General features: G+C 46.1%; 1 protein-coding gene across 5 annotated transcripts in view; it reads left to right on the plus strand.

The window, feature by feature from the left end:
* Positions 1 to 14,500, plus strand: part of dcst2 (DC-STAMP domain containing 2) — a 70,976-nt gene that overhangs the window by 45,673 nt on the left and 10,803 nt on the right. For 2 of the 5 annotated variants that reach the window (XM_049729768.2, XM_049729767.2), the window contains 13 exons: positions 3,477 to 3,635; positions 5,000 to 5,170; positions 5,262 to 5,363; positions 5,459 to 5,653; positions 6,020 to 6,085; positions 6,154 to 6,367; positions 6,505 to 6,662; positions 6,870 to 7,034; positions 13,016 to 13,183; positions 13,247 to 13,347; positions 13,434 to 13,567; positions 13,875 to 13,972; positions 14,101 to 14,194. In XM_049729768.2, coding sequence (XP_049585725.1) covers positions 3,605 to 3,635; positions 5,000 to 5,170; positions 5,262 to 5,363; positions 5,459 to 5,653; positions 6,020 to 6,085; positions 6,154 to 6,367; positions 6,505 to 6,662; positions 6,870 to 7,034; positions 13,016 to 13,183; positions 13,247 to 13,347; positions 13,434 to 13,567; positions 13,875 to 13,972; positions 14,101 to 14,194 — 1,697 coding nt within the window. In that variant the 5' untranslated portion in view covers positions 3,477 to 3,604. The remainder of the gene's footprint in view (positions 1 to 3,476; positions 3,636 to 4,999; positions 5,171 to 5,261; positions 5,364 to 5,458; positions 5,654 to 6,019; positions 6,086 to 6,153; positions 6,368 to 6,504; positions 6,663 to 6,869; positions 7,035 to 13,015; positions 13,184 to 13,246; positions 13,348 to 13,433; positions 13,568 to 13,874; positions 13,973 to 14,100; positions 14,195 to 14,500) is intronic. The other 3 variants (XM_068651929.1, XM_049729765.2, XR_011087443.1) reach the window with 2 other exon arrangements.

Genomic DNA, 14,500 nt, shown 5'->3' on the forward strand with positions numbered 1-14,500 from the left:
GAATGAATGAATGAATGAATGAATGAATCCATCCATCTATCTATCTATCTATCTATCTATCTATCTATCTATCTATCTATCTATCTATCTATCTATCTATCTATCTATCTATCTATCTATCTATCTATCTATCTATCTATCTATCTATCTATCACACAAGTGTTAACTAATCTGTAATAGTATTGCAAGCAGTTTAAACTCTAATGGAATATGTGGATGTCCATATCAGTTTTATCAAATTCTAATCCTACTTTACCTTTGTATAAGGCACAGGTGTCAAACTCAAGGCCCAGGGGCCAGATGCAGCCCACCACATCATTTTATGTGGCCCGCGAAGACAAATTGTGCTTCATATTCATGTGTCATTACTTGAATTGCAAATTGTCTTCACTTTTAATATTTTATTTTTAAATATTAGACCAGTTTTTACTTGTCTGATTTGAAAATGAGTTACTTGTCAGTTTGTTTTGTAGCTTTTACTGTATATAATATGAGGTGCTCACACATTTATTTGGGGTGACAGTCATAATGGCCCTCCGAAAGAAGCTATGACTACAATGCGGCCCACAAAAAAAAAAGAGTTTGACACCACTGGTATAAGGGATAGCCTTCTCAAAGCATAGTCATCATAATTTATTCAATTTGTTGTTTTACTAACATTTAATCATTGATCAATCACGTATCTTAAATTATGCTTTTCCTCCTTTGAAGCGACTATGTACTTCAAACCCAAACGCCACCATTTTATAGGGAAAAAATGTGTTGAATCTATTTGTTTTCGACATAATATTCCCGCAGTCATCTTAAATGTGTTCAATTTATCAATCCCTTCCATTGTTTATCCTGCAAATGAATCACGTGAATAATGTGTTATTCAAACTTTAACGTTCATAAGTTATCCACCTTTTCCTAATTCGTTTGTAGTCTGTATGTTATTGTTCCAATTTTTTACATTTAATACTCTCCCACCTATTTGATCCTATATTGTAAAGGTCTACAATTTATTATGAGCTATTTTAAAACTCTCCACACTTGTTGCCAGCTCAGTGTCCTAGTGGTAGAGTGTCCGCCCTGAGACTGGATGGTTGTGGGTTCAAACCCTGGCCGGGGTCATACCAAAGACACATAAAAACATACAATATTAAATTGTAAAAGGAACCCTCCCTATGCAAAATTTTCTTCTCAATTAAAATTTCCCTTTTTTTATTTTAAATCCAAAATTAATATGTAATTGTCTGGTCTCCTGTCCTCTCATCATTTGCCAATATGCATAATGCTGGAACATGATTTAACTCCCCATTTAGTTTGCTCATACAATCACATTTGTAAATGAATGGCATTTGCTATTTGACACTTTGTGTTGATCTGTAACTTCAATATTTCCACCTTCCTATATTTCTTCCACTAAACAGTTCCATTTTGCTTTCAGTTTAAATTCATCCCTCCAAATAACTACCTCTGGCAAAGAACCAAAAATTTATAGAGCACTCCCTTTTACTGTTACCTTGTTCCTTCATTCATCTCCTCACAAGCATTACTGACCCTCCTAAAAAATAATGATACTAAAAATAATGTTTAAATATACACAGCTTACTCTTGCCACTTACACTATCACCTTGAAGATTATCGTTCTTATTTTTGTTGATGCCAATTCTTAGAATTAAAAAGAAATGCTTACTCTTGATAATAGAGTCACGCTATATCACAAATTTTGAAAACCTTCTTCCACGTTCCCCCTTTGTACCTATCAAAACCAATTAGAAATATTTTTGCTGTCATGATCATCATTGTGGCCCTCACACTTATTGTTCCTGTACTTTAAATTGCCAAGTTTTGTATATTTGAAGCCCTTTGAGACTTGCTTGTGGGCTATATAAATAAACTTGACTTGCGTTGACTTCATTATTATTCAACTTCTTCTGCATTCTTCTGCCTCTTTTTATTTATTTATTTATTTATTTATTTATTTATTTATTTATTTATTTTTTAGCTTAACCACTTCCACGTAACTCATCAGATTCACTTCATTCCACTCCCAACACACTCCAAATACCCATGCCAATTATTCTAAACATTCACGGTCCCCGAGAAATTCACAAACCCCAAGCCAATATTTCACCATCCATTCTTCATGGCGCATCCAATATCCCTCATCCTCTTCCACATAATTCCTCCAATTCACCTTCTTTCACTTCCTAGATTAAAATTTCACATCCTCACTTCCAACATTGCGGTAAAATTATGCAAAATTTCATTTTTCCCTTCTAATTTCTTCCTTTTTTTTTCCACTGACTCAACCCATTTCAATTTTTAACTCTTCCTCTTATGCCTACCTATTCCAAAACTTCCCACTTGTAGAAAATTTCAAATTTTAAATTTTTAAATTGACGCGCCACTGACGTCACTTGAAATTCAAATTACAGTAATCCCTTGCTACATCACGGTTCGTTTATCGCAGTTGAACTTTTTTCTTTTTGTTTTTTCTTTTTTTAATTTTGAAAATTTGTGAAAAATTTCACATAAGTCGCTCCTCAGTATAAGTCGCCCCCCCACCCAAACTATGAAAAAAAACGCGACTTATAGTCCGAAAATTACGGTACCTGGAAATTTCACCTTTTTTATCTATCTCAAGGAGCGGCCAATTGCACATCACAGTTGCCAGGTGAGCTGTGATTGATTGGGACTTTGGCAACTGAGTGGCAAAATGGCCACCCCTTGATATGAATAAAAACAAGTAGAGTTTACCTGTTTATTTTCCATGAATTAAACATTAATCATAGAACAGTTTTTTTAAATGGGGGGCTGACTCCCCCTTTAAAACAGCACTAGGTAACCTTTTAGCCTTCATAAAATATTTTTACAAATTTTCTGATGGTATTTCGACTTACAACTAGTTGACTGACTTCACTGTCCTGGCCTGGGGGCGGTTTGTATCACTTTCACCTCCACTAAACAAGTCTGAGGACTGTGTTTGGAACAATGCCACGCAAACAATCGTCGCGTGAGGTTGGGAGGGTGCGGATGTTGTCAGAATATGGTACAAAACCAAAGTTAAACATTTCTTGTTTTCAACATCGTCATATGACATTGTTTTGCTACAACTAGATTCATTACCTCATCGCTATCCATCCTTCACACAGCCACTGAAAACAGAAATGTAGTTCACTACAAATGCAGCAGGTCTGCTGATTCGCTGGTCCTCATGGGAAATGTGGTCTTCTTTCAAGCTAAACACTACTGCTTTTGTCCACCGTCGCCAAAATTGACCAAAACTGAAAGTTACCTTGTGCTATTTTAAGTCAACAAAACTGTTTTAAGGTAGCTGCTTCAACATGTTTTATAATTACTGTTGTGAATCAAGTCGACTTGGATTTTTAAATTATTTTTCAAATTATTCATACAGTTGTAAAACTTCAATAAAGTCTCAATTTAATCAACTCAACCTCTAATAAACTATTTTTGTTTTTGTTCCATAGATGCTGCAGAAATAGAAGTCACAAAACAAGGTAAGAGACCATGGATTGACCAGGAGAGGACTGCAGTCGAGCAATATCTTGCCTAGTTCATTGCACTGAAGAAGGTTCCAGGAAAGGAGGACTGCCTTATGTGCATTAACAAGTGGTCTCCAGTTCTCAGTAAGCAAACGTGGAAAGACGTGAAATTTTTTGTATGTAACAAAATTGTTAAAATCAAGAGAAAACTTGCATTTTAAATCACTAAAGCACACCAGAGGAAACAGTAAGAGGGTAATTTTTTCATTTCATGTTTCATAGGCATTGTTGTTGTTCTGAAGATGCCATCAATATTTTGATATGCAGTAGGAGTTGAATGGCTCAGATGAGAGAATGACGATATATCAGGGTCATGGTTTAATTCCTCAACACGTTTCTGTTTTTTAATGAATGAGCAAATTTTACCCAACCACTCCTTGGAACAAAATAATTGCAAATTTTAACTTGGAAATTTCAAGTAAACTTTACAATTAAAATTTACCCTATTTTTTTTTCTAGAGTTAGTGACTGGTGTTGAGTAGGAACTGACAATTTGTTGCCTTTGAGGAAGCTGTCTCAAATATTTAATTTTGTATCGCTCTTGCTGATGTTCTTTAGTAAACTGCTGCGTTCTAAAGAGGTGCAATATATTATCTAATGCACTTTGAATGAGCGTCTTGTATGAGGTTGGCAATAATGAATAATGAAAGAAAAATAATCAAGCATTTATCAGTTTGACCTATCACTGTTCATCGTGGATTGAGTCTGCCATGTTTTTTTCCACACAAGAACAGGAATGGCTTTCTGAAAAACAAGCATCAGTGTCAGAAGTTGACACTAAATACAAATTGTTGGTTTACAAATTTAAATATTAGATGTTTTTGTTGCCTGTAAAATTTAACTAATATTCTATGCTTTACCTTTTGACAGCTAAACTGCCTATAAAACTAACACTTGTCCTGACAAAACTAACCAATTTGTTTTTTATTGAATATTTTTAATGAATAAAACTGCCTTGTGATGGTTTTGAGAATATGTTTTACTAAGGTAACATTTCTCAAAAAAAATTGCATTATATAAAAAACATTTAACATTCAAGTTAACCTACTTTAAATCATTAAAAAAAGCTCCACTTTCCGGTCCTCATTCCTCCGTTTGAAAACGTTTTCTTCAATCTTAGTGTTTTGTGTAATCTAAACAGGTGTATTGGATAAGGGCGCCACCCTGAGTGCAGAAATGCTTTTCATTTGTTGCTATGTCAAGCAGAAAGGGTGGTCCTCACCTTGTAGGCCCTTTTACCTGGTCCTCACTATGTCGCATGTACAGGAACGTGTGTGTGCACGCGTGCCTTTGTGTGTGTGTGTGTGTGTGTGTGTGTGTGTGTGTGTGTGTGTGTGTGTGTGTGCGTGTGTGCGTGCGTGCGTGCGTGCGTGCGTGTGTGTGTGTGTGTGTGTGAGTCTGTATGTGTGAGTGCACTTTGGTGATTGTAATTGTGTTCGTGTGTGTAGCTCATGGGCGAAACTTCTTGCTGCTGGCAAGCACATCAGTACTGGTGTCGGGCCCGGTGGCCAACACAATGGAAAATTCGGAGCGAGCCGCCGCCAGCCTGATTTGCGCCGCCAAGCTGGCGGCTAATCAGACGCAACAGTTAATGAGGAATGCGGCCACGCCCCTTATGGGTAAGACACCCACTTCCTTCCAACATCACAGCCTAGCATAGCAGCAGCTCAGAGAGAAAAAAGCCTTTCCTATGTGCGCGTGGCCTCGCAGGTGCACTGGAGCATATCCGCCATATCGGCAGGAACGCCGCCACCATGGCCACCAGAGTCAACAAACTGATTCGCTCGCTGAGTGACGGCGTCCGCCAAATTGGTGAGAGCGCCACCATTTTCCCGTGTTATTGTGTTGCACTTGTGTGTGAGAGAGAGGAAGCGAAGTGTCTTCAGGTTGAGTCTTGGTCCTCCTAGCTCGCACCCTGAAGAATATTCTTCATTTCCTGGTGGACATCGGAGACGTGTGCAACGCCAAACTCGGTTTGCCATACAGGAAGTGTCGTGCCACCTTCATGCGAGCCCAAACCGATTGCATCCGTCAGCTGGGCGACTTTAAGTTCATGTGCAACATCATCAGCGGCTTCGTGCACCTCTGCGATGTGGCTAAAGGTACGTTTTCTCATTGAGCACCTCCCCAAATCCCTTTTGTGTATTTGTCAAAGGGGAGGAGGCGGTGCACAGGCTAAAGCATGGCTTTCCGTGGTGTGGCGTAACGTAATGGAACGTAACATGGCATGGCATAACATAACATAACATAACATAACATAACATAACATAACATAACATAACATAACATAACATAACATAACATAACATTCCAAAGTCCCCCATAACATTGCTGGATCCGAGCAAAGGTTATCGCGACACAGAAAGGGAGCTCGCTATCGGGACAGAAAAGGGCCGAAGGCAGAAGGCGACGGGTGTGAAACAATTCGTTCCGGTCTCATGGTGTGCCCCTGCTTGGATGTCTTTTAGTCACCACGCTGTTCTGCAGTGTCCCAAAGTACGTCTCCAGCCAACTCAAGCAGCACCTGACCGAGCGTAAGTCCAGCAGCCGCCCTTTGAGGGCGCTTCCCAGCCCTGCCACTGACTCCCCCTCACATATTTAGCCGCCATGGCCGCCTTCCACCAAATGCAAAGCCAATTCGACTTTGACTTGTCGGTGTCGGCGGACTTCAAGGCGGACGTCAACATGAGCCGCTCGCTGCACGAGACGGCTCAGGATATCCTGGACCAGCTGACCCGGGAACTCAAGGTCTTTGCCAAGCTCAGAGGACCGCTAGTGTGGGCGGGGCTTGTGTTCCTCACCTGCTCCCTGATCAGGTGACCCAGCCCTTTGCTGTGCAAGCCACACCCACAGTTTTGTGAAAACTGTGTGTTTGTGTAAATGTCTATTTTTGTGCATGTCTGTGTGTGCGTGTGAAGACAGTAGCTAGCAGTTGCTATACGTGTGTGCGCAGGGCAGTGTGGTACCAGCACAGGTACTTGACACGCTTGAATTTCGACAACGTTTACATCAGCGCTCAGTTAGTAGAATTGGACCGTCGGGTGAGCTCAGCGGGTGGGGCCTCCATCCTGCCAATAACACGCAGAGAGGCACAGTTCTACATTAGGCCACGTGAGTAGACATCATTCAAGTCAGCCATATCACACGACCACCACTTCCGCCTGTTGCTTCCGCCTGTCGCTTCCGCCCGTCGCTTCCGCTTGTCGCTAACGTGCGTCGCTTCCGCCCGTCGCTTCTGCCCATCGCTTCCGCCCGTCGCTTCTATGTGTCACTTCCACCCATCGCTTCCGCCCGTCAATTCCGCTCATTTTGTTTCAGTGTCGCTCCGGCTGACAAGCAGCGAGTATCGGGCGGTGCTGCTGGGTGTGGCCTGGGTGTTAAGGCACACGCTGATGTCGGCGGTTCTTGTGGCTCTAGACTTCTTAGTGTTCTGGCTACTGGATCAGGTCAACCAGCAGGTCCGGGGAGGCGTGGTGGCCCGAGGTGAGGACGGTAACATGTTACGCTAACAAAACAATTTTTCAGTTGCCATCATGACACTAACTACGATATTGCTAACTACGGTCTTGGGGTCCCTGCGTGCTCCGATTGTTGCATATAGGAAATGGAGGAACCTGACGTTTGCAGAGACCCAATGACTTCAAGGGGAATGAGCAGAAAGGCAAACTTGCAATTCACTCATGCACTCGGTCCAAGAGTGGTCTGTTTTTGGGCCACGTTACTAAGTCAGCATGTCAAACGCAAAGCAAAGCTACACACCCCAAGTAAACAAGTCTACTCCTTGTCCATGAATTAGAACAAGGGGATATGGTGGAGACCTTTTCTTAAAATAAAACATAAAAATCTTTGGTCTTCGACACATTAATTTTTAAAAACAAGCTCTCACACCATTTGCTAGAATCATCCACCACTAGGCCGTGGGTACAATCCTGAGAGTTTAAAAGGGACACAATCACAGAATCATCAGCAAATTTAAGGATGTGCGTATCAGGATGTTGACTACAGCAATCAGTGTATAAAATGAGTAAAAGTGGTGAAAGGAGCCAAAGCCTTGAGGGGAGCCAGTGGAAGATAAATGTACTACATCAGATAAAACACCATTTACTTTCACCCTCTGAGGTCTTTTGATTAAAACTTCAACCAGCCAAGATACTAGACCTCGGTCTCGGTTAAAAGAATTGGTTAAAAGATCTAAAATATGTGGTTGAATACATTCAAAAACAGAGCAGAAATCAGTCAATGGAAGACGTGCAAAGTTTTGTGCCCTGCCCCAAGGTGACCTAAAACTAGGCTAAGGAGAGTGTTCACAGTGCTCCTGCTTGCCCTCTATGCAAATTGCAGGGGGTCCAGCCTACTTTGTATTGCCTCTAAAATCTCAGCCTAAAAGCTTACATATCACGGTAATAAATTGTACTGTTTTACGTTTTACTCATTCAGTTGTGGTCTATATAAAGTGGAACAGCGATGCTTTTGTCTGAATTCCTCGTTTTTACAGGTCCCTCTTTTCTACTTGTTCTGAGGTGCGGCTCACAGCAAGGCGTTTTGGTGCGGTCTCTTTAAATTCAAATAAAATACTGCACACTCCACTTCCTCCAGGCCACAAGATGTGCGCCTCCCTTTCCGGTCAACATGTTGAGCCGAGGTAGCGTTTACTTGCGGCGCAAACTTTTTGAATGAGTAAAAGATGTCAACGGCAGAAGACATACGTATATTGTTACGTGTTATGTATGTATGGATAAATACATACATAACACGTAACAAAATAAATGCCCTCACAATATTTATGAACATGTCTTTTGTAAACAAGCACTGCAGTCAAGCTATGAAGTAAGCTAATGCTAGCGTTAGCGAGAAGCTAACAAATGCATTTACCACATTATTGCGCTCGTAAGAATAAAACAGCATCTTCGATGCAATTCATCTGATACAAGTACTCAAAATACACCCACAAGAAGTGAAAATATAGAGCGCATAGCTATAATCAGCATAAAAACTGACGCTAATGCTATGAAAACGAGTGCATAGACACGCTATATTATTAAAGTGAAATACAGTTTATTATTTTTGTCATCTCTAGCTTACCGCTTTACTGTGTCCGTCATTTCCATTGATTGAAGGAACTTAACTATCCACGAAGTCTTTCGGCGAATCCATCTCTATATTGACAAAAGATTTCTGAAACAACCAGGACTTTGCCCACAGACGTGGGAACACTACTTGAAAAATTAAATTTGACCTTGGGGGGATGACGTTAGTGCCTCCCCAGTCATGAACCTCACCGCACGTCACTGAAATAAACTATATAAAATAACAAGTTTATCAAACCATCTGTGTCACTCCAAATCATCAAACCCATTGAAATCTTCGTCCTCTGTGTCAATCTCTGTCCTCTGTGTTATAAACAACTCCGCTGACTCCAGAAGTCAGTGAATGGATTTAGACTCATTGTCAGTTGTGGTTCCAATTATTCCACAGGCCTAGTGCGACCTCATGCGGTTTAAAGTAGAAATAACACGTGAAGTGATCAACTATACAAATAGGTAATGTGTAAATGATCTAGTAATAATGTGTTAATGATTTCACTTATCCCCTCCGTGAGTCGTCACCTTACCATGGTGGAGGGGTTTGTGTGTCCCAATGATCCCAGGAGCCATGTTGTCTGGGGCTTCATGCCCCTGGTAGGGTCACCCATGGCAAAAGGGTCCTAGGTGAGGGGCCAGACAAAGCACGGCTCAAAAAGCCCCTTATGAAGAAAAATATATATGGACTCAGTTTTCCCTCACCCGGATGCGGGTCACCGGGGACCCCTCTGGAGCCAAGCCTGGAGGTGGGGCTCGAAGGCAAGCGTCTGGTGGCCGGGCCTTCGCCCATGGGGCCCGGCTGGGCACAGCCCGAAAAGAAAATGTGGGTCCCCCTTTCCATGGGCTCACCACATGTGGGAGGGGCCAAAGGGGTCAGGTGCATTGTGAGCTGGGACCTTGGCTGTCCGATCCCCGGCTGCAGAAGCTGACTCTTGGGACATGGAATGTCACCTCTCTGGCTGGAAAGGAGCCCGAACTGGTGTGTGTGAGGCAGGAAAGTCTTGCCTCCACACACAGTTTGGGTTCCGGTACTAGCCCTCTCGAGAGGGGCTGGACTCTCTTCCACTCTGGAGTTGCCCAAGGTGAGAGGCGTCGAGCAGGTGTGGGTATACTTATTGCCCCCCAGCTGGGCGTCTATACATTGGGGTTCACCCCGGTGAACGAGAAGGTAGCCTCTCTCCGGCTTCGGGTGGGCGGACGGGTCCTGACTGTTTGTGTCTATAAACCAAAGAGCAACTCAGAGTACCCACCCTTCTTGGGGTCCCTGGAGGAAGTGCTGGGGAGCGCTCATTCTGGGGACTCCATTGTTCTACTGGGTGACTTCAATGCTCACGTGGCAGTGACAGTGAGACCTGGAAGGGCGTGATTGGGAGGAACGGCCGCCCTGATCTGAACCCGACCGGTGTTCTATTATTGGACTTCTGTGCTCGACACGGATTTTCTATAATGAACACCATGTTCAAACATAAGGGTGTCCATGTGTGCACTTGGCACCAGGACACCCGAGGCCGCAGTTCGATGATCGACTTTGTAGTCATGTCGTCGGATTTGCGGCCGCATGTTTTGGACACTCGGGCGAAGAGAGGGGCGGAGCTGTCAACTGATCACCACCTGGTTGTGGGTTGGCTCCGGTGGTGGGGGAAGAGGCCGGTCCGACCTGGCAGACACAAACGCTCTGTGAGGGTCTGCTGGGAACGTCTGGCAGAATCCCCTGTCAGGAAGAGCTTCAACTTCCACCTCCCGGCAGAGCTTTTCCCACGTGCCGGGGGAGGCGAGGGACATTGAGTCTGAGTGGACCATGTTCCGCGCCTCCACTGTTGAGGCGGCCGACCGGAATTGTGGCCGAGGTCGTTGGTGCCTGCTGTGGCGGCAATCCCCGAACCCGCTGGTGGACACCGGCGGTAAGGGATGCCGTCAAGCTGAAGAAGGAGTCCTATCGGGCCGTTTTGGCCTGCGGGACTCCGGAGGCAGCTGACAGGTACCAGATGGCCAAGCGGAACGCGGCTTCGGCGGTTGCTGAGGCAAAAACCCGGGCGTGGGAGGAGTTTGGTGAAGCCATGGAGAATGACTTCCAGACGGCTTCGAAGAAATTCTGGTCCACCATCCGGCGTCTCAGGATGGGGAAGCAGTGCAACGTCAACACTTTACAGTGGGAATGGCATGCTGCTGACCTCGACTCGGGACGTAAGTCGGTGGGGAGAATACTTCAAAGACTTCCTCAATTCCACCTACACGCCTTCCATTAAGGAAGCAGGGCCTGGAGACTCTGAGGCGGAATCTCTAGGGTCGAAGTCACTGAGGTAGTTAAAAAACTCCTCGGTGGCAAGGCCCTGGGGGTGGATGACACGCCTCTACAACATTGCGTGGACATCGGGGACAGTGCCTCTGGATTGGCAGACTGGGGTGGTGGTTACCCTCTTTAAGAAGGGGGACTGGAGGGTGTGTTCCAATTACAAGGGATTCACACTCCTCAGCCTCCCTGGTAAGGTTTATTCAGGGGTGCTGGAGAGGAGGGTCCGTCGGGAGGTCAAACCTCGGATTCTGGAGGAGCAGTGTGGCTTTCGTCCTGGCCGTGGAACAGTTGACCAGCTCTACACCCTCGGCAAGATCCTCGAGGGTGCATGGGAGTTTGCCCAACCAGTTCACATGTGTTTTGTGGACTTGGAGAAGGCGTTCGACCGTGTCCCTCGGGAGGTTCTGTGGAGGGTGCTTCGGGAGTACGGGGTGCCGAGCCAACTGATAAGGTCTGTATCACCGACGCCAGACTTTGGTCCGCATTTCCGGCAGTAAATCAGATTTGTTCCCAGTGAGGGTTGGACTCCGCCAAGGCTGACCTTTGTCACCGATTCTGTTTATAATTTTCATGGACAGAATTTCTAGGCGCAGCCGAGGCGTTGAGGGGGTCCAGTTTGGGGACCTCAGCATCGCGTCTCTGCTTTTTGCAGATGATGTGGTGCTGTTGGCTTCTTCAGGCCGTGATCTCTAGCTCTCACTGGAGCGGTTCGCAGCGGAGTGTGAAGCGGTCGAGGATGAGGGTCAGCAACTACAAATCCGAGTCCATGGTCCTTGGTCGGAAAAGGGTGGAATGCCCTCTCCGGATCAGGGATGAGATCCTGCCCCAAGTGGAGGAGTTCAAGCATCTTGGAGTCTTGATCACGAGTGAGGGGAGGATGGAGCGCGAGATCGACAGACGGATCGGTGCAGCGTCGGCAGTAATCCGGACTCTGTACCGGTCCGTCGTGGTGAAGAGAGAGCTGAGCCAAAAGGCAATTTACCGGTTGATTTACACTCCTACCCTCACCTATGGTCACGAGCTACGGGTTGTGACCGAAAGAACGAGATACCGGATACAAGCGGCCGAAATGAGTTTTCTCTGCAGGATGTCCGGGCTCTCCCTTAGAAATAGGGTGAGAAGCTCGGTCATCCGGGAGAGACTCGGAGTAGAGTCACTACTCCTCCACGTTGAGAGGAGCCAGATGAGGTGGCTCGGGCATCTCATCAGGATGCCTCCTGGACGCCTCCCTAGGGAGGTGATCCGGGCATGTCCCACCGGTAGGAGACCCCGGGGACGACCCAGGACGCACTGTAGAGACTATGTCTCTCAGCTGGCCTGGGAACGCCTTGGGATCCCCCGGGATGAGCTGGATGAAGTGGCTGGGGAGAGGGAAGTCTGGGAGTCCCTCTTGAAGCTGCTGCCCCCGCAACCCGACCCCGGATAAGCGGAAGATGGATGGATGGATGGATTTCACTTATAAGTCGCTCTTGATTATAAGTCGCACCCCCGGCCAAACTACGAAAAAACTGCGACTTGTAGTCCAGAAAAAACGGTAATAGAAAACTGAGAAAACTGGACGGAGAAAAAAAATAACCCTCAAACAGATCATAAAAGTATCTCTGCAGCACCTGGAGGGATAGATTACACTTTTCTACACTCTTAGAGAGTCCAAATACACAAGAAAATGAATATAAAAGCAAAAAAATGATTTTCCATTATATGCTAAAATGATTTCATGACTAGGGGGGACGTCAGAGCAACTGGCTGAAAGTCATCTAGCGTTTTCTGTGCTCTAGTCTTGGGAACTGGATCTATAATTGAGTCATTCTAGAGACGAGGGACCCTACAGAGCTGGAGATTTTTTCTAAAAAAAAAAAAGAAAAAGACACCCGCCACCTCTCCTGCACAGCTCCTCAAAGGTTTTCCCCCAATATTGTCTGGCCCCGAGTTTTTTATTTGCCTGACAATAGAGATGACTGGTGAGACCAAAATCCAATGGAAGCAGGCACCTGCCAAGTGACGCTCGTTGTGCTCGTTGGGGCCAGCGGCCGGGAAACTTGTGTCGAGCTCTGACCTCAGGATGATTGATTGTTGACGTGGGCCTGCAGCTCCGGTGATGGTGTTGGTCCAGGTGGAGGGCTCGGGCTTCGTGGCCGACATCATGCGCGACTTGACGGCGTCCTTCAACATGCTGCAGGCGGGTAACGTCACGGTCATCAGCGGCAAGTGCCTGCCGGCGCCAGCGGAACCAGATCGCTCCGCCTGCTTCATCTTAGGTAGGCCGCCGGCGTCGGTGGAAGTGGTCTCCGGCAACTCGAGCCGCTTGGATCTGCTCACAGGCTTCCTGTTGGGCGCAGCCCTCGTGGTGACACTCGCCGGCGGGATAGTGCGGCGATCACGACGCCTTATCTGCGCTTACTTCCACCCCGACACAGAGAAGGTAAATGTGCACGTCATAAGACATGTCATTTGACACCCGACGGACCGGATGTCCGCTGACCTTCCATTGACCTCTCGCTCTGCCAGGCGCGCGTCCACTTCTTGCACCAGCATATCCTGGACGAGCGGCGGGCAGCGGCGAGAGCCCTGGTCAGGGCGGCAGCCAGGACGCGAGCGAGAAGGCCTGAGCCGCACGGCCGTCTCCAGGGCCTCTTGCGACGGTGCGTCTTTGTTCAGACGGGAGGGTTAGACTGAGCTGCAGTGGGGGAAATTATCTTTCTTATTGTGCAATGAAGGCCCCACCCGAAGCCTTTATAGTAGGGGTGGGCAATTCCAGTTCTCGAGCGGAATTGCCCACCCCTGCTTTATAGCATGACCGTCTAACAAAGCCAAAGTGCATTGGCTCTTCCACTAAGGTCCCACGCAGGCGTCCTCTCTCAAAAATTTGGCAGCAGCGCTTTGATGAAGCCAGTCCACACCTGTCTTGCGTGACGATGTCAATCAAGTGTCAATCCATGTGTCTGCCAGGCTGCCAGGGGGCATAGCTTACCTGTCTCAAATGTGTGTGGCCTGCGGTGAGAGGTCGGGCTTTGCACCGTTCGTCTGCGACGTCTCGCAATGTCCGGGTAGGACGACCTCCAAAGCTGCTGTCCTGCGGAGCGGCCGACATCCGCAACTAGCCTACGCGCACTATTTGCAAAAGTCTCCGACGTTGGTTACGAGGGAATTTTGAATGTAGCTTTTATGTTTGCAGGCCTGTTTTGTAAGGCGTGCTTCAAGAGCATGGGAAGGGTGTGTGACGTGTGCGTGCGACCGGCCAGCTTCTGGGAAGATAGCCAGGAGGAGCTGTGAGTGAGCAACAAAACAGCAGAACAAGAAACTAGCAAAATATAGCAACAAATGCCAAACCCTCAAACATGGATTGCATGAGAAAAAAGCGAAAAAAAAAAATCAAAAACCCTAAGTGAAAATGCTGAGAAGGCTTTAAATGTTCTCCTGTTGTGTGTGTGTGTGTGTGTGTGTGTGTGTGTGTGTGTGTGTGTGTGTGTGCGTGTGTGTGTGTGTGTGTGTGTGTGTGTGTGTGTGTGTGTGTGTGTGTGTGTGTGTGTGTGTGTGTGCGTGTGTGTGTGTGTGTTGGCATGCGCATGGATCAG

This window comes from Syngnathus scovelli, chromosome 9 (genome assembly GCF_024217435.2).
Source record: "Syngnathus scovelli strain Florida chromosome 9, RoL_Ssco_1.2, whole genome shotgun sequence".
NCBI lineage: Eukaryota > Metazoa > Chordata > Actinopteri > Syngnathiformes > Syngnathidae > Syngnathus > Syngnathus scovelli.